General features: G+C 40.1%; 1 protein-coding gene across 1 annotated transcript in view; it reads right to left on the bottom strand.

Moving 5' to 3' along the window:
- TBC1D9 (TBC1 domain family member 9) overlaps nucleotides 1-20624 on the bottom strand; it is a 167269-nt gene that overhangs the window by 81370 nt on the left and 65275 nt on the right. Inside the window, exon 2 of the mRNA XM_007941199.2 lies at nucleotides 10721-10831. Within this exon, the coding sequence (XP_007939390.1) occupies nucleotides 10721-10831 (111 nt within the window). The remainder of the gene's footprint in view (nucleotides 1-10720; nucleotides 10832-20624) is intronic.

Here is a 20624-nt window from a genome sequence, read left to right as displayed (position 1 = left end):
GAGTTGGAATCAACTTGATGGCAGTGAGTTTTTTTTTTTTTTTTGATGAGTTGGAATAAGTCTGGAGCAATGGGCTTTTTCTTTCTTTTTAAGGTACATAAAAAAAAAAAAAAAAACACTCATGACACAGCAGAACTAAATAAACCTGAACCCTGACACCTCCTGAGAATTCCAAAGCAACTGACCTTTTATTTCCAAACACCAGAACAGACTGTTTGGAACTTTCTAGTCAGTTCAGCACTTGAAGTTACTCAAATATGGAGAGCCAAATGAAAGAAGCATCTATTAAATACTAAATGAAAGTAAGAGCAATGCCAAATACACAGGAGCAGCAGCTACCTAACTGTCCCTGTGTTTACAAAGTCATCACTGTACTCTTTATATGCCCCCAAATTACAAACTTCTTTGAAGATGGCAGAAGACAAAACCTAAAGGCAGCATGGAGATATTAAGGATTTTAAAAAACAAAAGGGAAATCTACCATTTAAAAGTCCACATCTAATTAAAGCTATATATAACTACAAGCAGGTTAAATAACACGATCATGATAATGTTATCTTTTATTTAATTGTGCTTAGCAAATGCCAGGAGCATTTGCTTTAACTAAAGACATGTGATCACATGTAATTTCATGGCAATCTTATTAACTAGGTCCAGTTATAATACTTTTCTAGGTGAGGGCACTGAAGCTTAGGGAGGTCATGTTTCTATGAAATCAAACCCAGATGTGTCTGGCTCCAAAGCTTATGCTCTTAGTTGTTACATGGTACTGTCTTCTAACAAGTTTAAGGAGCCCTTGTGGTACAATGAGTAAAACACTTGGCTGCTAACCAAAAGGTAGCCAGTTCAAACTCACTAGCAGTTCCATGGGAGAAAAGGCCTGGTGATCTCCTGTCAAGATTCCAAAACCATACCAAACTGATTGCCACTGAGTTGATTCTGACTCATAGTGACCCCTTTGGGGTTTACAAGGAGGTAAATCTTTGCAGAAGCATCTTGCCCAGTCTTCCTTCTATGGAGTGGCTGGTAGGTTTGAACCACCAACTTTCTGGTTAGCAGTCAAATGCCTTAGGCACTATGCCACCAGAAGCCTTCAATACATGCACGTACTTTCAATCAGCCTATCTACTTCTAGAAATTTATTCTAAGGTGATAATTAAGGGACTATGCAAAGATTTTTTTTGGAGGATAATCATCTAAGGTTGTTTAAACTACAGTAACATTATAGGAGAAAACACCCAAGGTTTTCAATAGCAGCATATCAGTTAGATAAATTATGTTATATAAGCAATAAAATATTATTAAAACTGACATTATATTCTACTATATTTTACTGACATGGAAAAATATTTTCAACTATATTATATGCAAAGTCCATTTTTATTTGTTTCTAAATATACATAAATGCTTTGAAGAAAGTCTTTTTATTATTTTTAAGTCCATTATTTTTAAGCAGCACCATGCTGGCTTTTATTATATATATATATCCTCAAATAAGGAGCTCAGGTGGCACAGTGCCTGAGGCATTTGACTGCAAGTTTTGTAGTTCAAACACACCAGCTCCTCCACTGAAGGAAGATGAGGCAATCTACTCCTGTAAAGATTCACCACCTTGGAAACCCAATGGGGGTCGCAATGAGTTGGAATCTACTCAATGGCACTAGGCTTAGTTTTTGCTTTATATGCCCGTGTGTGTGTGTGTGTGTGTGTGTGTGTGTGTGTATGGGTATATAAGGAGCTCCAGTGGCATGATGGTTAAGTGTGTGGCTGCTAACCAAAAGGTTAGTGGTTCAAAGTCACCAGCGGTGACTCTCTCTGTGAGAGAAAAGACCTGGCAATCTACTCCTGTGAAAATTAGTCTACAAAATCTTAGGGGCAATTCTATCCTGTCATATAGGGTTGCTATGAGTCAAAACTGACTTGATGGCACACACAACAGCATACATGTATGGATGTATATAGTTTATATTTTCTAATTTTCTGCAATGAATATGTATGGCTTAAAGAAGCAAGTTTTATGGTTTTTTTTTTTTTTCAATTTTAAAGTGTTGTGTTCTCAAGGATACAAGATCAAGTCTTGAGATAAACAAACCAAGAAAGATTATAAAAGGATTCTAAAAATACTTACCAACTTCCACATTATGTCTATACATTATGTGGAAGGCAACTAAATTACCCAGCATTTTCTTCATCTACTGTAGAGAAATAGCAAAGACAGAACCAATTAATCTTTAATTAAACTCTGTGTCTTACTACTGCTGACTGAAGGAATACTTAATCATAAAAGCCAGCATGGTGCTGCTTAAAAATAATGGACTGGGAGTGGAAAACCTGGGAACTTGATCCCGGTACTACCACTAACTAGCTATAACTAGTAATGGGTACTTGGGCAATTCACTTTGCCTTTGTATCGTATTAGAGAGTTAAACAAGATGACAGCTGATAAACCATCCAGCTCTGAAAATGAATTACCTTCTAGGCCCAAATGAGATTGCCGAATGGTAAAGCAGTATAGTGAATGGGAACTACCAGAAGTTCAAGTTGGATTCAGAAGAGTCAGAACAAGAATACATTGCTGATGTCAGGTGGATCTTGGCTGAAAGCAAAGAATACTAGAAAGATTTTCTACTATTCAACAACAAACTTATGTTTGTTCACTATGAAAAGGCATTCGATTGTGTGGATCATACAAAATAAATCATGGATTACATTGCAAAGAATGGAAATTCCAGAATACTTAATTGTGCTCATGAGGAACCTGTACGTAGACTAAGAAGCAGTCATTTGAACAGAACAAGAAGATACTGCATGGTTTAAAATCAGGAAAGGTATGTGCCTATGTTGTATTCTTTCATCATACTTATTCAATCTGTATGCTGAACAAATAACCTAAGAAGCTGGACTGTCTGGAGAGGAACGTGGCATCAGAATTGGAGATAGATTTATTAACAACTTGGGATATGCAGATGACATAACCTTGCTTGCTGAAAGTGAAGAAGACTTGAAACACTTAGTGATGAAAATCAAAAACCAAATCCTTTGGTATGAATTACACCTCAACATCAAGAAAACAAACATCCTCATAACTGGATCAATAAGTAACTTCATGATAAACAGAGAAAAGACTGAAGTAGTCAAGGACTTCATTTTACTTGGATCCTCAATTAATGCCTATAGAAGCAGCAATCAAGAAATCAAATGACAGAATATGCTGGGAAAATCTACTGCAAAAGACCTCTTCAAAGTGTTAAAGAGCAAAGATGTCAGTTTGAAGACTAAGGTGCTCCTGACCCAAGCAATGGTATTTTAAATTGCTTCATGCATGTGAAAGCTAGACAATGAATAAGGAACACTGCAGAAGAATTGATGCAATTGGATTGTAGTGTTGGCAAAGAATATTGAAAATACCATGGACTGCCAGAAACATGGGGGAAAAAAAGTCTGTCTTGGAAGAAGTACAGCTGGAATGCTCCTTAGAAGTGAGAATGGCCAGACTGGTCTCACATACTTTGGTCATGTCAGAAGGAACCCTGGAGAAGGATATCATGGTTGGTAAAGTAGAGGGTTAGCGAAAGAGAGGAAGACCCTCAATGAGATGGATTGATACAGAGGTTGCAATGATGGGTTCAAGCACAGCAAAGATTGTGAGCATGGTGCAGGACAAGGCAGTGTTTCATGTTCTGTTGTACATAGGGTTGTTATGAGTCAGAATTGACTGAATGGCACCTGACAACCACCACCATAGGGCAAGGAAATATAAAAAATCCAATTTCTTTAAATCAATCTGGAAATAGACTTATTGAGAGATAATAAAAACATATGGTAATACTTCCATTCATCTAACAGTCTGTCATACTGCTTGTGTGTTGCTATGATGCTGGAAGCTGTGCAATCAGTATTTAAATACCAGCAGGTTCATTCATGGTGGACAGGCTTCAGCAGAGCTTCCAAACTAAGGCAGGCTAGGAAAAAAAGGCCTGGTGATCTCTTTCTGAAAATTAACCAATGGAAACATTACTGATCACAACAGAACATTGTCCAATTTGCTTCCTTTGGACATGTCATCAGGAGGGATTGACTGCTAGAGGAGGATGCCAGGTTTGGTGAAGCAGATGACCAGGAAGGGCAAGGGAGATGGACTGGCACAACAGCCACAATGATGGACTTGAACATGCCAGTAATTATGAGGACCACAAAACATTTCGTTCTGTTGTACACAGGGTCACCATGGGTCAGAGTTGCCTCCACAGCAGCTATCTCTGTATGGAAATACCAAAACCCAAACTAACCCACTGCCACTGAGTTGATTATGACTCATAGTGACTGTGTTAGGCTGGGTTCTCTAGAAAAGCAAAACCAATAAAGCTTATGTATACATATAGAGAAAGAGAAATTTATCTTAGGAAAATGGCTCATTCACTTATAGAAGCTGGCAAGTCCCAAATTCTTGGATCAAACGTCATGCTGGAGGCTTTTCCTGACTCACGCAGCTGCAGGGGCTGGCCAGCTCAAGGTTGGTAGGCAATATAACAACTGTTGACTCCAACGAATGACGAATCCAATATCTCCAGGCCGAATGATGGATTATTCACTCATGGACAGCTGTAGGCAGCACAACAGGATCCCAATCCACCGAAGAGTGTCTCTTTTTCCAGTTATTGTTGTTATGTGCTGTCAAGTCGGTCCCAACTCATAGCGACCCCTCCTTGGGTTTCCAAGGCAGTATCACTACGGAAGTAGGATTGCCCAATCTTCCTTCTGAGGAGTGGCTGGTGGGTTTGATCTGCCAGCTTTCTAGTTAGCAGTCAAGTGCCTTAGGCACTACACTACCAGTCCATAAATATATTGGAAGCAGGCCACACACCTAGGGAAACTCCCTTTCAACGGATTGGCTGCTCACAACATATACATCTGATACCATCATAGGAATAACCCACATCACAACTGCTTAAACCCCACAGAATTGTGGTCCAGCCAAGTTGACAGCTCCAACTATCACAGTGACCCTATAAGACTAAGTAGAAAACCTAGGGTTTCTAAGGCTGTAAATCTTTATGGAAGCTGACTTATCTTTTTCCTGCAGAACAGCTGGCAGGTTCAAACCACTGACATTTTGGTTAGCAGCTGAATGTTTTAACCACTAAGCCATCAGAGCTTCTTATATGGAAATAATGTCTCACCAAATAACACTTTTCAAATTCCCAAAGGCTGAGTGGTTATTACATTGGTAGTAAGTTAGACTAGGTCAGAAAGATTCTTCCTACCTGGTTCCATGTGGCTGAAGTCTAATGTAGACCACACAACAGGGATTTAACACTAAGAATACTGATTGTATATGAAGTGGTCTATGTGAAGGCACTGATGGTAGATGCTCCTTTAATTCAACTTATACATGTTAAAGACTCCCAAGACATGTGACCTATAACAAAGTTTTATAATCCTATGGATTCTATGGGGCAGTGTTTTAGACTCACAATTTTCTGCTTAAGTTTCTCTTACTGTAACAATTCATGAAATTCAAGCAAATTAAAAAGCTTACAACATATTGTCCTACCAAACACCAACTGTTATTTTATGAACAATAACATAAAAAATACCAACAGAAAATTCAGCATACCAAAGAAATATTTTTAAGATAGCATCTTCAGCTCTTAAAATTTTCTCAGGAAAGGGAGCAATTTGGATTTTAAATGGAAATTGACTACAATTAATGGTTGAATGGGACCTTCACAATGGTTGTCACTTCTGTGGAGTCTTCCATAAGGAAATTCCAGAACTGCCTCTATAGGGAATCAATATATACAAAAGCTAAAACCATTATAGGTTTTTTATTGCAATCATGCAGTTGTGACAGACAATACTTACTGGGAAAATAAAGGTTTATCTCTTTGTGGTGTAAAGCATGCTATCAGCATTTACCAACTAGTTTTCTTTAGCTTTGGCTCAGCAAATAACTTAGGAATAATTCTCTCCCACATGAGTATTCATAGGATCATTACTTCGAGGAATGGCAAAGCCACAGAAGCAACTGGAGAAGTAGCAGCATCAGGTAATGGGTTACATAAAAGGTTAGGGCTGAGAGGGCTAGAAAAAGGCACTAGCTCCTCACTTCACTTTTACCTGAGAAGACAGGAGCCTAGAGCATTGTAATGAGAGATTCCAGGACTCTCAAGAACTCCTGCCTCCAAAGGATATCAAAGAACCCAAGTGGCAGAATTTCTGAAGGTCAGTGAGAATGAATTGAAAAAAGTCCTTTCCATACCCTCATCAAGTTGAGTGGTTTAGTGATTCTGCTTGGTTTTAAATTTCCTGACTTTTGAATTCTTCCCTTGCTGGCTGCAATGTCTATCTTAGCACTGCATGGCAAGGAACAACATGAATCTAATCCCCAAATTGTGGAGACTGATCCTGTCCTCAGTCTTCAACTTCTCCATCCTCATCGCCAGCTGCCCCATATGGCTGGCTCGCTCACTCACTCTTCTCTCTCTTACCCTAGCCACCTGGAACCAGGTCAGAGCTCATAAGTTAAAAGAATATCATCCTTCAGACTGCCAAATAGGCAGATGCCAGGGCAAGTTTGAGGAATCCACATGATACCCGAAAATCTTCTGACCTGCATGTCACAAATTTGGGGGTTGGCTTCCCAATACCCCTTCTGTATGCCAGGCACAAGTTCGAGAGGCCACACAGCACCCTTACTTTTTAACCTGCTGGTTCCCATTGCTCCTCTGAGCTCAACAAGCCACAGAATTCATGAAGTATACAATACTGTGACTAAAGATTTATTATAGCCAAAGAGGATTCATACCAAGAGATACATAGGGCAAGGTCTGGGAGGATTCCCAATGTGGACCTTCTGTATCCCCAGGCCTATGCTGTCCTTCTGATAACAGATGTTCTTCTCAACCAAGAAATTCTCTGAGCCTCTGTGTTCAGGGCTTATATTGGCGAGTCCTGCATGATAGACTAAATTATGCATCCTGAGGCTAGCTGATACTGACTTCTTAAGTGAATGTTTTCTGGTCTGGCTAGCCCTGACCTACCAGCACAAACCCTCAGGTATGGCCTGGACATCTCAGACCAAGTACCCCAAATACTCCAAGGATAACTTCTTTGGAGCCAAGGACAAAAGCCATCCTCCTAAAGTCCTTTGCCCCTTAGCACTATTCTAGAATGTTTGCCAACTAAATACAACACTTTTCCTCAACCAACTACCACAGGACACTTGTACAGTAGCTACTAAGTCAATACCTTTTGTTTTGGATGAACCTGCACAAATGGCTGGAATGCTGTTTTACACTAGCCCAACTTACACTGGTAAGTCTGTCTTCTTCAGTGTCTCAGTTCACCTTCCTCTCACTCTAATCCCTATCCTTCACTCTGCGGTATAGTAAATTACATAGTGTGGCTTTTCTAGCCATAAGTACTTGTAAACTCCATGGTGGAATTTCCTGTTAGCAACTGAGTAGCTCCTGATTGCTAAAGTTATCCACCTGGAGCATTTCTGTTGCATGTGGCACGAGGCAATCTTCTGGGAAGTTCTGTCTCAGGTGTATAGAATTCTGATGTTGGGATTGGTTAGTTTGGCCACTCTGCCAGGCTCAAAAAGGAGCCCTCATAGAGGCAGAAGGAGTCTCTCTGATTGCTGGCTGAGAAAGACATGCTGCTGAAAGAAATGCTCTCCTGAGAGACACACACTTGCTGAGAGAGGGACATGAGAGACACGCATTGCTGAGAGAGACACACGAGAGACACATATTGCTGAGAGAGACACTGAGAGACGTGCACTGCTGAGAGAGAGACTGAGAGAGACTATTGGCTGAGAGATGGCAGGCTGAGACTGAGCGCATTCCTGAACTTGAAATGTAGCCTATTGCTTCCCTAATAAACCCCATAATCTATGAGTTCTCTGTGGCCACTGCAGCGAATTATTGAACCCAGCAGAGAGGTGGTGGGTGCTGCAGGAGGAACGGTTGGTTTCTGGATTGTTGAAAGGGCTGGAGGGAGGCAGCATGTCTGGCCTCTCAGGAATAGGCCTTGGGCTACTGATGGTGATTCTGTCTTCTGCTTATGGGGTTAGAGGAGGTCAAAAGATGCAGCCTCCTTGCCCCTTTGGCACATTCCTAGCTGGTTTCCTCTGTGCTCTAAACTCTTGATATCATTCCTTTATTCAGAGGAACATGTAAATGACTGATATATTCAATTCTCCCCCATAAGGCTGTTTGTACCTTAACTAGAATAAGTTTAAAGGGATACAGCTATAAAGTTAGAATTTTGGGTGCTACTAAATCTTTGAAGAAACCCTACTTATTTTCAGCAGCCTGAAATCATACCCAGAAAAACTACCCCTATCTACTACAAGGCCAGTACAAATTTCTGTATTTAGTTGGGTGTCCAGTAATCAAGTGGAACTGTACTATACTTGTTCATACTGGTTTAAAATTGACTATTTACTTGTAACCTCACTAGAGTGTGTTTCTCAAGAACATAGACTGAATTTAATTACCTTAATATCTTCAGATCTAGCATAGCACTTCCTACCAAGTGGGGATCAATTGTTTAAATGAATACAATCAACTAAAATAAATCCCAGGATCAATTTGAGCAACAAAATAAAGTAGTATTGAATTATAACCCAAAATCAGTATCTGGTATAAAGAAATAATTAAATACCTTAAGAAACAGAGAAGAGACCCGTCTCCCATGCAAAGAATTCCAAGTAAATTAAGTACATACTTCCCCCTAAAAAGGAGATGTACAACTTCCCACTCCTTCAGTGTAGGCTATGCTTCCTGACATCCTTTCAGAGAGTAAGATGTAGAAAGGAGGGGAGCAGAATAACTTTACAGTAGAGTAATGTGACAAGAACTACACCAGCCAGGTAATCAGGGCAACATCAAGAGTCAAAAACCATGTTGATAATGTGTGTCTTTGATATGATGTGATAGAAATGGCAATTTATTTCTGTGATCTTCCTACCCAAGATCTATAATTCCAGTGAAATCCTGAGGAAATACATCACACAAATCTCAATTGAGGGACATCCTACAATATATCTGATTGTATTCTTCAAGGTCATCGAAAACAATGAAAGTCTGAGAAACTGCCACAGTCTAGGAGCCTAAGGAGAAAAGATGACTAACTGAATGTAATTATGTAAAACCTAAAGAAATCTTAATAAATTTGGACTTTACCTAATAATGATGTATCAATAGTGGTTTATTAATTATAAAAAAATGCCCCATACTATTGTAAGATGTTATTAATAGGAAAAGCTGTGTGCAGGGATTGTGGGGATGTGAAGGGGAGTGTATGGGAACTCTACCATCTGTTTGAGTTTTCTATAAATTTAAAACTGTTCTAAAACAACAAAGTCTGTTATTTACATAAATAAACAAGTGAAGGCAAAGAAAAAAAGAATAGAGTGCCCCACACTCTTGCTCCTTGCCTTCTTCTGGTTACTTTAAAAGCCACATCTAAACAAACTCACTACCACCAAGTTGATTTCAACTAATAATGACCCTTTAAGATAGAGTAGAACCCCCCCATAGGGTTTTTAAGCTGTTAATCTTTATGGAAGCAGACTGCTTCATCTTTCTCCTGAAGAGTGGCTGGTGGCTTTGAACCACCAACCTTTTAGTTAGCAGCTGATTGCCTTAACCACTACACCAAAGCTCCCTACAGGCAAACAAGTTACTAAAAAGCCTTGGCAACATTGTATTAGAAGTGCTTGTGAGACATCCAGTGATAGCAGATTTGCTCACCACTATTTTAAATATAGCACATATTGCAGATCATTATCAAGAGAAGTAAACAATCCTTACTCACTAAGAAGGGGCTCTGGTGGCATAATGGTTAAAGCATTCAGCTGCTAACCAAAAGGTTAGCAGTTTGAACCCACCAGCTCTCCATGAAGAAAGAAGAGGCAGTCTGCTTCCATAAGATTTACAGCCCTGGAAACCCTATGGGGCAGTTCTACCTTGCCCTATAGGGTAACTATGAGCCAGAATCAACTCAACGGCAGGGGTTTGGTTTTTATGGTATTCTCACTAAGAAGTACTGTGCTAGGATATAACAAATATTACTTAGTATATCAAAGTATTCCATGTGCTCCTCTTCATTTCCCAGCTTCTCTTGAAGTTAGGCTGTGACCATGTGACTAGTTCTAGCCAAAGGACCATGAGTAGAAGAGATGTGTGACACTTCTGGGCCTCTACCCTGCCATTCTTCCCTTATAAGTTGACTCTGGAGGCCTTGTATTCCAGATGGTGTCACTACAGATGGATGAAGCTTCATGATCATAAGACTTTTCCAGAGTGGGAAAGAAATCTTTGTAACCTTTATCTTGAGCCATTAAAATTTCAGGTTCATCTATTTAAAGAGCTCAAATTAATTACCCTAGTATACCAAATTATAAGGAGCTCTGGTGGTACAGTGCCTAAAGCATTGGACTGCTTACTGGAAGGTTGGTGGTTCAGACCCACCAGCTGCTCAGCAGAAGGAAGATGAGGCAATCTACTTCTGTAAAGATTTACTGCCTCAGAAACCCATTGGTGGTCGCTGAGTCAGAATTGACTCAATGGCAGTGAGTTTGGTTTTTAGAGTTTTAGACCAAGAGTTTATGTTGCATTCTAATGGCAAATGTGACTTTCTTGTCTGAGAGAAAGTTGTTAATCATATTTCTCTGTGATCTTATGTATTTCATAATACTAGTACTTACCACAGGCAATGGTCCAATAGACCAGAGAGTCTGGGGTCTGATATAGGATCCGATAGGGAGCAACCCTGGCACTGGAGTCCAACACGACATCAAGGGTGCCTACCAGAAGGCCTGCAAAAAAAAAAAAAGAGACAGGTAAGGATTTTCTCAGCACTTCCAAAATTCCCAAAGGTAATGTGGATGTACTCCTTGTGTTAGACCTCCCAAGAACTCTACCTCCCACTGCACATCCCCTCAACAAACTGTATCTCCCCTCAATAAATGTTCATCTACACACAATGATGCCAGCTCTATATTACTTCCTCCAACAATCTCCCAGAGAAACTGGTCTCAAAAATAATGCTTCTAGCAACTGGGATCTTAAAAGCTTGCAAGCAGCCATCTAGATGCAATGATGGGTCTCTCCTCATCTAGAGCAGAGAAGAATGAAGAAAACCAAAGATTCATGGAAACAAATAGGCCAAGTGATGGGTACACCATGCGATCCTCAGCCTCTAAGACTACGAGACCAGAAAAGCTAGATGGTGCCTGGCTACCACTGTCAACCACTCAGAGGGGGATCTATGTAGGAGATCCTGGATAGAGTCAAGATAACAATGTGGAACAAAACTCAAAATAATTTGAAAAAAGGCGGGGGGGACAGGTTTGCTGATCTGATACAGCCTGGTGGAACCACTGAGACTATGGCCCCTGCTGCCCTTTAGGTCTGGAATTAAACCTACACCTATGACTTCCAGCCAAATAAAAGACAGGCATATGAGGTGAATATTTACACTAGTTAGATTCACTCCCTGGAGAGAACAATCTTGGGAGAATAGAAGGGCTGTGTATGTATAGAGACATAGCCCAGGGGGCAGGAGTGCATGGAGGGAAGGACACAGGGAAGAGGTAACTAAGGGGAAGAAGTGGCAAGGGGCTGTTGCACTGTGGTAAACTGTAGTCAATGGCATGAGACAAAGTGTATGTGAACTGCTGTATGGAAAGTGAATTTGCTCTGTAAACTTTCACCCAAATCACAAATAAATAAATAAATAATGCTTCTAGAAGCCCTGGTGTTGCAATAGTTAAGTGCTCAGCTAGTAAACAAAAGATTGGTGGTTTACCCAGTGGCTCCACAGGAGAAAGACCTGCAATCTGCTTCTGACCAAACTCATTCACACGGCCCTAGTCGGGACAAGCCTGGCTGTTTGGCAAATGAGCTTAGTAATTTATTTGTGATAAATACAAATGCCCCATAGACCAATGCTCACTTAAGTAGAGTCAGTGCCTCCTTATTCCAAAAGGAAAGGTGTTGACAAGGAAAGGAAATTAAGAGAATGAAGCAGTTTGGTGATCAATGCTGTTAGCTGCTTCTATGGAGAAGTCGTCTCAGGTTGACCTAGTGAGCTTGTCAGGTAACATGACAATGTCACTACAGTGTTGCAGAAGATGCATGCCCCTGTTTGTCACTCAAATCATAAAAACAAAACAAAACAAAACAAACACCTCACTGCCTTAGAGTCAGATCCGACTCATAGCGATCCCTCCTTGGATTTCCGAGGAAGTATTACTACAGAAATAGATTGCCTAATCCTCCTTCTGAGGAGTGGCTGGTGGGTTTGAACTGCCAGCATTCTCGTTAGCCATCATTCTGGTGGCCTTAGGCACTATGCCACCAGAGCTCCTGTTTCTCACTTAGCGATCCTTTTTCAATATTCCAAAGTGAGCTTTTAGGTACAGTAGTAACAGCGAAATGGCTCTAACATGTTCACACTGGGAGCCTCCTCAGGGAAAATTTCTTTTGATAACCTTTCATCCAACGGTCTCTCCTCTAGGAAGAGGTGCCTCCTTTAGCTACACTGAGCTGGGACTGGGCACTAGAAATTTTCCGCACTATTTTAACACACACATACACACAATCTGCAAGGTCTAAACCTAGTTCCCTACTTGCAGCATGAATCTGAATGATTCACATAAATTAGCCCATCATTACTCCAAAGCCAGATGGAACCCCACATAGAGTAGGGCTTGAACCTGAGGGCCAATCAGAAACCCTGGCTAGTTGTATAGTCTTATGGTAAGGTGTTTTTCTTCCCAAAGCCTTGGTTTTCTCATTTGCAAAATGGTTGTTCTTGAAGACTGATTATAATAGGACTTAGGAGAAAAGGTGGTTAGGCACCTAGTTTAGATAGAACATTCCAAGACACATTTTATTTTATTTTATTATACAGATTTCATATTTATTGAATATGGCTTTGGGATGGAACTGAGGTGGCTGTGTAAGGAGTAAAGACTAAAGCCCTAGCCTCCCCTGCTCTGCCACTGTTGAAATCACACACTGCCTGACACACAGCACCCATTTGATGAAGCTCTGCTGAATCTGAACCACAAGATCTTCTGAAAATATCATCCCCAGAATCTCTTAAGGTATTATTTTGTAATAATGTCTTGATGTTTTGTCCTGAACCTAAAAGGTTCTACCACCATTACCAGTTGCCATCTAGTCAGTTCAGACTCATGGCAACCATCCATCTAACACCTTGCTATGTGTAAGCACAATGCCACTGAAATTCACTTTGCTCCATTCTGTATGTCGACATTCTGGCAGCCTGGGGCCCTGGAGAAGGCTATGATCCATTGGTCTGAAGAGTCTAGTTCCAGGGCTGGCTCTGCTATAACCAGTTCTGTGACCTGGGATAGGTCATTTCTGAGGAAATCACAGCTTTGAGTTCCTCAGTTGTAGAGTGGGGATAAAAGCACTTGCCTTCTTGTGAACTAGAATTATTACTCAAGAAACCTAAGTAAGGTAAACCATGGGGAAGTACTACAGTTGCCCTTGATCTCTGTCTAAGGGTAAGGAAACTATTTAGATTCACTCTAAACTGCAGTGACCATTAGCTAAACTGAAAATACACACACACACACACACACATATATATATACACACACATATATAAGTATATATGTATATATATATATATATATATATATTTCTCCTAAAGTAGAAATGAATTCATTTGCTTTGCTCTGTCTTGTGGGGAAATACATTAAAAATAAAGTTCTCAGAGCCTACAGAGATTTTCTGGGGGTAAATTTCACCGAAATGCCATACATATTTGCATTTTTGTTTGCTTACTATGTACCATAGACTGGCAGAAGAATTAACAAATCTGTCCTGGAAGAAGTACAGCCAGAATGTTCCTTAGAAGCAAGAATGGCCAGACTTTGTTTCACCTACTTTAGTCATGTTGTCAGAAGGGACCATTCACTAGAGAAGGATGTGATACTGGTAAAGTAGAGGGTCAGTGAAAAACAGAAAGGCCCTCAATGTGATGGACGGACTCAGTGGCTGCAATGATGGGCTCAGGTATACAGCAAAGATTGCAAGGCTGGCACAAGACCAGGCAGTGTTTCATCCTGTTGTACCCAGGGTCGCTATGAGTCGGAACCGACTGAACAGCACTCAACAACAACAACTGTGACCATGATTTACTGCAAAGATCTAGAATTACTGTTCAATTTTCTATACTGATGGAAGAGTACATTAATAGGAAAAGCAGAAAATAGTGCCAGTTGGGGTAACTAGATGTGCTTTCTATTAAATGCATGTTAACTAGTACAAATACATCAGTCATGAGAATTGAATGTCTGTAATATCCTCTCCTCTGTTCTCAATTCAAAATAAAAAAAACAAAATGCCAAAAATACTAAGAGTGTCACATATGTTGGTTCTAAGGCACATGAAAGCTGGACAATGAATAAGGAAGACTGAAGAAGAGTTGATATTTTGAATTGTGGTGAATACTGAAAAATTATCATGGACTACCAGAAGAACGAACAAATCTGTCTTGGAAGAAATGCAGCCAGAATGCTCCTTGGAAACAAGAATGGCCAGACTTTGTCTCACCTACTTTGGTCATGTTGTCAGATGGGTCCACTCCCTGAAGAAGGAAATCATGCTTGCTAAAGGGGTGGGGGGTGTCACCGAAAAAGGTGAAGACCCTCAACAAGATGGACTGATACCATGGCTGCAGTGATGGGCTCAAGCACATCAAGGATTGTGAGACCAGGCAGTGTTGTGTTCTGTTGCACAAAGGGACACTATGAGTTGGAGCTGACTCAATGGCACCTAATAACAGGCACACTAACTTCAGTCTAGGTTTTAGGGAGTTATCAACAGTTAGTATTAGTTGACATGGTTTGTTGTTTTTTAGATACCACTGAATTAACTCCAAACCATAGCAGCCTTATATACAATAGAACTAAATGTTCCCCAGTCCTGTATCATCACAATAGCTGGCATGTTAGAGTCCACCATTGAGTCTGTTGTGCCAATACATCTCACTAAGGGTGGCCCACACCCTAGCTGACTCTCTACTTCACCAAACATAATGTCTTTCTCTAGTGATTAATCCATTCTGTGATTTTTTTTCCCAAAGTGAGTGAGTCAGACAAAATTCTGTTGTGATCCTTAAGATTTTCACTGGCTAATTTTAGAAGTCAGTCACCAGGCCTATCTTCCTAGTCTGTCTTAGTCTGGAAGCTCCACTGAAACCTGTCCACCATGGGTGACCCTGCTGGTATGTGAAACACCAGTGACATAGCATCCATCATCACAGCAATAAACAAGCCACATAGTACGACAAACTGACAGACAAGTGGTGGCTGGAGTGAGGACTTCTGAGTAAATGCCACATCACCAACCCTGAGTGTGTATTCACAACAGGTGCCACTAACTTCCACTAAGATTTAGATGAAAACTAACAGATATCAATGTTATCTATCATTCCTATAATAGAGTTCATACTAAAATATATTGAACTGAATTACAAACAGTGTAACATCAGGATACTCATTTAGGTACCCAGGTGCCACAACAGTTAAGCATTCACTGCTAACTGAAAGGTTGGCAGTTCAGACCCACTAAGTGGCTCCAAAGGACAAAGGCCTGGTGATGTGCTCCCATAAAGATTATAGCCTAGAAGAACCTGTGGGGCTACTTTTACACTATTCCAACAAGAGTTGGAATTGACTTGATGGCACCCAATAATACATACATATAAATGGAGAACACTGTCTGAAAATTTTCTGCAAACTTAAGGCACTGGATATACAAGCAAAAAGCAATATTGTAAATTAATTCACTCCTTCCAATAATAACTCAGAAGCACTGATGGCTTTTCTCTCCATATGGAATGCTGGGCTTCTCTACCACCACCACCCTGAAGGACAAATCCCTAACTATATAATGCCACTTCCCTGGTGAATCTTTCTAACTCTGCTTTCTCTCCTCATTTTGCCCAGTAATGCTTACTGTGGTGGCATAGTGCCTAAGGCATTAGACTGCTAACCAGAAGACTGGCAGTTCAAACCCACCAGCTGCTCCTCGAAAACAAGGAAGGAAGCTCCAAGGAAGGTTGGGCAATCTACTTCCACAGTGATACTGCCTCGGAAACCCAAGAAGGGGTCGCTAGGAGTTGGATCCGACCCAACGGTAGTGAGTGAGTGATAAAGGGAGTTAAGACTATGGGAAAGAAGAAAAACTTCTACTTTGGCTTCTATCCATATAGAATACTACAGAATAGGAAATATGGTCTAGAGAATTTTTTTTTAAAAAATGAAAAAAATAAATCCGTCATTAGGATTTTCTTTGAAGTCTTATTACTCATACCTCTGAAACAGCTGTCAAAATACTGAATCTTTTCATGATTTCCCACACAAAGCACTGATTTAAAAGAGGCAAATTACTTCTGAAGTTAGAGAAATTGTTTTCCCAAGCTAAAAAGTTGAAGGTGTGAGTATGATGTGCATTACCTTACATTCTCTGGGATGGGATTTCCTAGTCATCTTTTTCTCCTTGATTGTAAGATTAGGAGAGAATTTTAATTATTTAAGGTCTATTTGATTGGGTCTATTTAAGGACTTAGATTGGGTACTATGGTAAAAAGGTGAAAAAGCTCTGGAATTGAATCAGATCAAAAGCAGAACTATTTAGGGATAGAATTGATCTATTTTCCCACCTTTGGAAAGAGATTTGTAGTTGTAGGCAAAAGGAAAAAAATCCAATTGAAACTTTTATATCTAACACACTGATGTGTAAACTGTATTTGCATGTGGTTGCCAGTGGTAGCTGGGCACCAGTTACTTCTGGTCTCTGGGTTGTGAAGGCTGAGGTTCCTATGGTCCACTAGTCCCTTGCACCAATTACTTCCATGTGTCTTTGATTTTCTTCACTCTTCCTTTCACTGGCCGAGAAGACACCAACAGCTGTACCTTTGATGGCTGCTTGCAAGTTTTCAAGCCCCCAGATGTAACTCACCAAAGTATGATGTAAAACAATGTCTTTGTGGACTGTGTTATGCCAATTGACCTTGACGTACTCCCGACTATGGTGCTGAGCCCACAGGCCCAGTGGCTTACTCCCTTGCTATAGGATTCTAAATGTTCAATCTCAATTTCTGTTATTAGTTCGTGGCAGAGTGGTAATAAATAGTTTGTAAATTAGCACCTTCAATAGGACTAAATTAGGGAATGGGAGGCTCTAGGGCAGTAATTTTCCTGGTACTGTGTTTATCAGAATCATATATAGAGTTTTGAAGAGCACATTCAAACCTATAACTTTATACTTGGAAAAAGGAAAAAAAAAAAAAAACATTTTCACAGTACTAACTAAAATAAAACTCAACAAAATCATTTCTCAGTGAAGGTAAGAATATATGAATAGCAGAATGTGTGAGATATTTGTTTTATATTTATCCCAAGGGGCACTGAGAATTCACTCTAGTACATGTGATTCCTGAGAGACCCTTGACTCACTTATTACAAAGAGGGAATGCGCTGGAGGGGTGGAATGACAAAGCTGAGAGAGGTGGGGCATCTACTCTGTAGTATTTCAAATGGGAATTCTGGATCAAAAGGTCTTTGAAATAAATGTCTGCTTACACAAATATCCAGAAAGTTAGAGCTCAAAAGGAGACAAAGAATCCATGAGTTTCATATTTTCCTCAAGAGATAAAGCACAGCCTGGCTTATAACTAAACAAACAGGACAGAAGTCTGAACTCTGAGGAGCATTTTGTCTGGAGATGCCTTGTCATGCAGTCAATTAGTCTGCGCTGCTCAGATCTCCCTAGCACACTGGAAGGCTGTGTCTTCCAGGAGCTGCTCCATTTCACCCTGCAAGACAGTCTCTTAAAGTCACACACGCCACCTCCTGCATAAAGAGCAACTCAAATAGATTTTTCCTTCTTTTTGGCATAGTGCCTAAGAAGGAGTCATCAAAATATTTTCTTATTCTAATACCTTATTTTACATCCTAGCAAGACCAACTACATAATCTGTGGGGTTTCATGCATCATGAAAATGCAGATTCCCTTGTTCAAAACTTTTTAAGAATTCCAAGATGGTGACAGTAGAATGTGAAAGGAAACATGGGATTCCTTTAAGCACAGGGTCCTGTGTAACTGCACGGCCCACATCGCATTGAAGTTGACTCTCACCTCCAGCAGTTTGGTGGTGATTCATCCTCACAGACAAGCTTATTGTTCTCAGACAATTTTGTCAGAGATTATAATCTGCTCAATTACAGACTAGTGAGGGGGGGAAAAAAAAAAAAAAACATTGCCAGTGAGTCAATTCTGACTCATAGCAACCCCCACTGGGTTTCTGAGGCTGTAAATCTTTATGGGTAGATTGCACCATCTTCCTGCCACGGAGCAGCTGGTAGGTTTGAACCACTGACCTTCTGTTTAGCGGCCAGATGCCTTATCTACTATGCCACCAGAGCTCCTTAGTGAGGACAATGGGACTGAATTTATTCAAAAGCACTCCAGGCACCTGTGTGATCCAATTCCTCAAACAAGCCCTTAACCTAGTAAGGAGACAGATAATTTTTGTTGTTGTTACATTTACAGCTGCTTTTATTACTCTAACAGGAAGGTACATTGATTCTAATTTTTTCTGCAGGGGCAGGTCTGGTAACCTGAAACTGATGGGTCAGGACCAGCCAAGGTCAGCCTTGAGAGAGAGGATGAAGGATCCTCTAATACTAGTGGGAGCAGATCATTGCTATGAAGCCCACACCAGTTTCTAAGAGACAAACGACCTGTACCACTTCTGAGAAACCCAGACATGATGCTCCTGGACCTCTTTCTTTCAGGTGGTCTGCACTGGTGGGAGCCATTCACAACCCCAAGATGAGTGCCTATCCTTCTAATTTGTGTTATGTCTCACTCAGTATATCTGCAAATAACTGAGAGCATCTATAAATTTAAGAACAACTTCACAATGAAATATTATAAAATTAAAAAAAAATTCTGAATTTAAAATTACACCTACAAAATGACCTAGAATGTCTAAACTAACTATACTTAGCCATTTAAAATCATGCTCCCAAATAATTATTAAATGACATGGTAAAATGTTGGTGGCACAATGGTTAAGCACTTGACTGCTAACCAAAAGGTCAGTGTTTGGAATCTACCAGCTGTTCCATGGAGGAAAAGACCTAGTGGTCCATTCCCATAAAGATTACAGCTTAGAAAACCCAATGGAGTGGGTACTTCTATAGGGTTGCTGTGAGTCAGAATTGACTCAGCACACAACAACAAAGTTGTATGAAGAAAAGACAGAACATAAAACTGAAACGTCTGTGCCGTTTGATAGCAATTTGTCAAACAGACGAGTTTATTATCATCTATATTACAAATTATAATCTATGTGTTATTTTTTAAGGATTATAAAAATAAATACAAATGTTAACATTGGTGAGCAAAGTAGTATATACTTTAACTTTCTTCTTTGTACTCGGGTTTTCAAAAATTTCTGGAATGTTCATTCAATACTTTCATGATCAGGAAAAAATATTATAATTACTTCCAACCTTATTCTTTGGACTTGGGTTACTCAATGATAGATCATGTCATCAAGTAAATATATGGTTACTGTGGTTATAACAGAGCTGCTACTTCATTTCAGGTAACCATGGGTTACTAATCTTGTTGCTAAGCTGCAACATGCAAGCTACGGGTCAATATCTAAATGAGTGGTAGTCTTGAAAACATATTTTTCTTTTTTTTTTTTTTAATTGTGCTTTAGGTGCAAATTTACAGAGCAGAATTTCTTTTACATTCAATAGTTTGTGTATATTTAGTTTCACTCCCCAATTACCATCCCCAACCCTAACCCACTCTCCTCCTCTTTCTTCCCAGTAACTCCCCTACACCCCATCCCTGTGCCCTTCTCAGTTATGCACTCCTGTCTGCCAGCTTTTCCTCCGTGTGAATGTTGCCCCTCTGGTGCCCCATGGCCGATTGCTCCAAGGGATGTCTCTCCGTAGAGTGGTGGGTGCATCACCCTAGGTTGGGTGTTCTGCATGTAAGTCTTATTACCATTGGGCTGAGAGCCAGGCCTTCGAAGTGAGTGTTATCCCAGGTCCGAAATTGAAAACATACTTCTATGAAAAAGAACTTAGTTTCTGCATTATAGAAAAAACATTTTTTAAAAAAACTTCATGCTTTTTTCCTCTGATGTATGAAGGTCACCAATGATACAAATTGGCACATATTCACATACATTATATTCCTTAATGCATTTGAAGACACTGGATTATCTTAACCCAGTTAAGGTTATCTTAATTAAGTTGTCTTAAATCAGGAAGTTTAATAGTCTCAAAATGAAAACCACAAAATTATTAAATGAATGAAATAATTTTCACCATCTTCATCACTGAGTATTCAGTAAATCTGTAAGTACCCATGGTGATGCCTTCTTCTATATACAAACAGGGCAAAAAGACTACACATGCTTGTATCTGTATCAGAAGTGTCTGGAAGGGTACACACTGAATTGTTAATAATGGTACCTCTTGACAATGGTATCAATGTGGGGAGACATACCACAGGGAAGAAATCAGGGACTTTTTTGTG

This window comes from Orycteropus afer, unplaced genomic scaffold, assembly GCF_000298275.1.
Source record: "Orycteropus afer afer isolate SDZICR_OR568_19922 unplaced genomic scaffold, OryAfe1.0 scaffold00076, whole genome shotgun sequence".
In the NCBI taxonomy this organism is placed as follows: domain Eukaryota; kingdom Metazoa; phylum Chordata; class Mammalia; order Tubulidentata; family Orycteropodidae; genus Orycteropus; species Orycteropus afer.
This window is presented reverse-complemented; position numbering and strand designations above follow the sequence as displayed.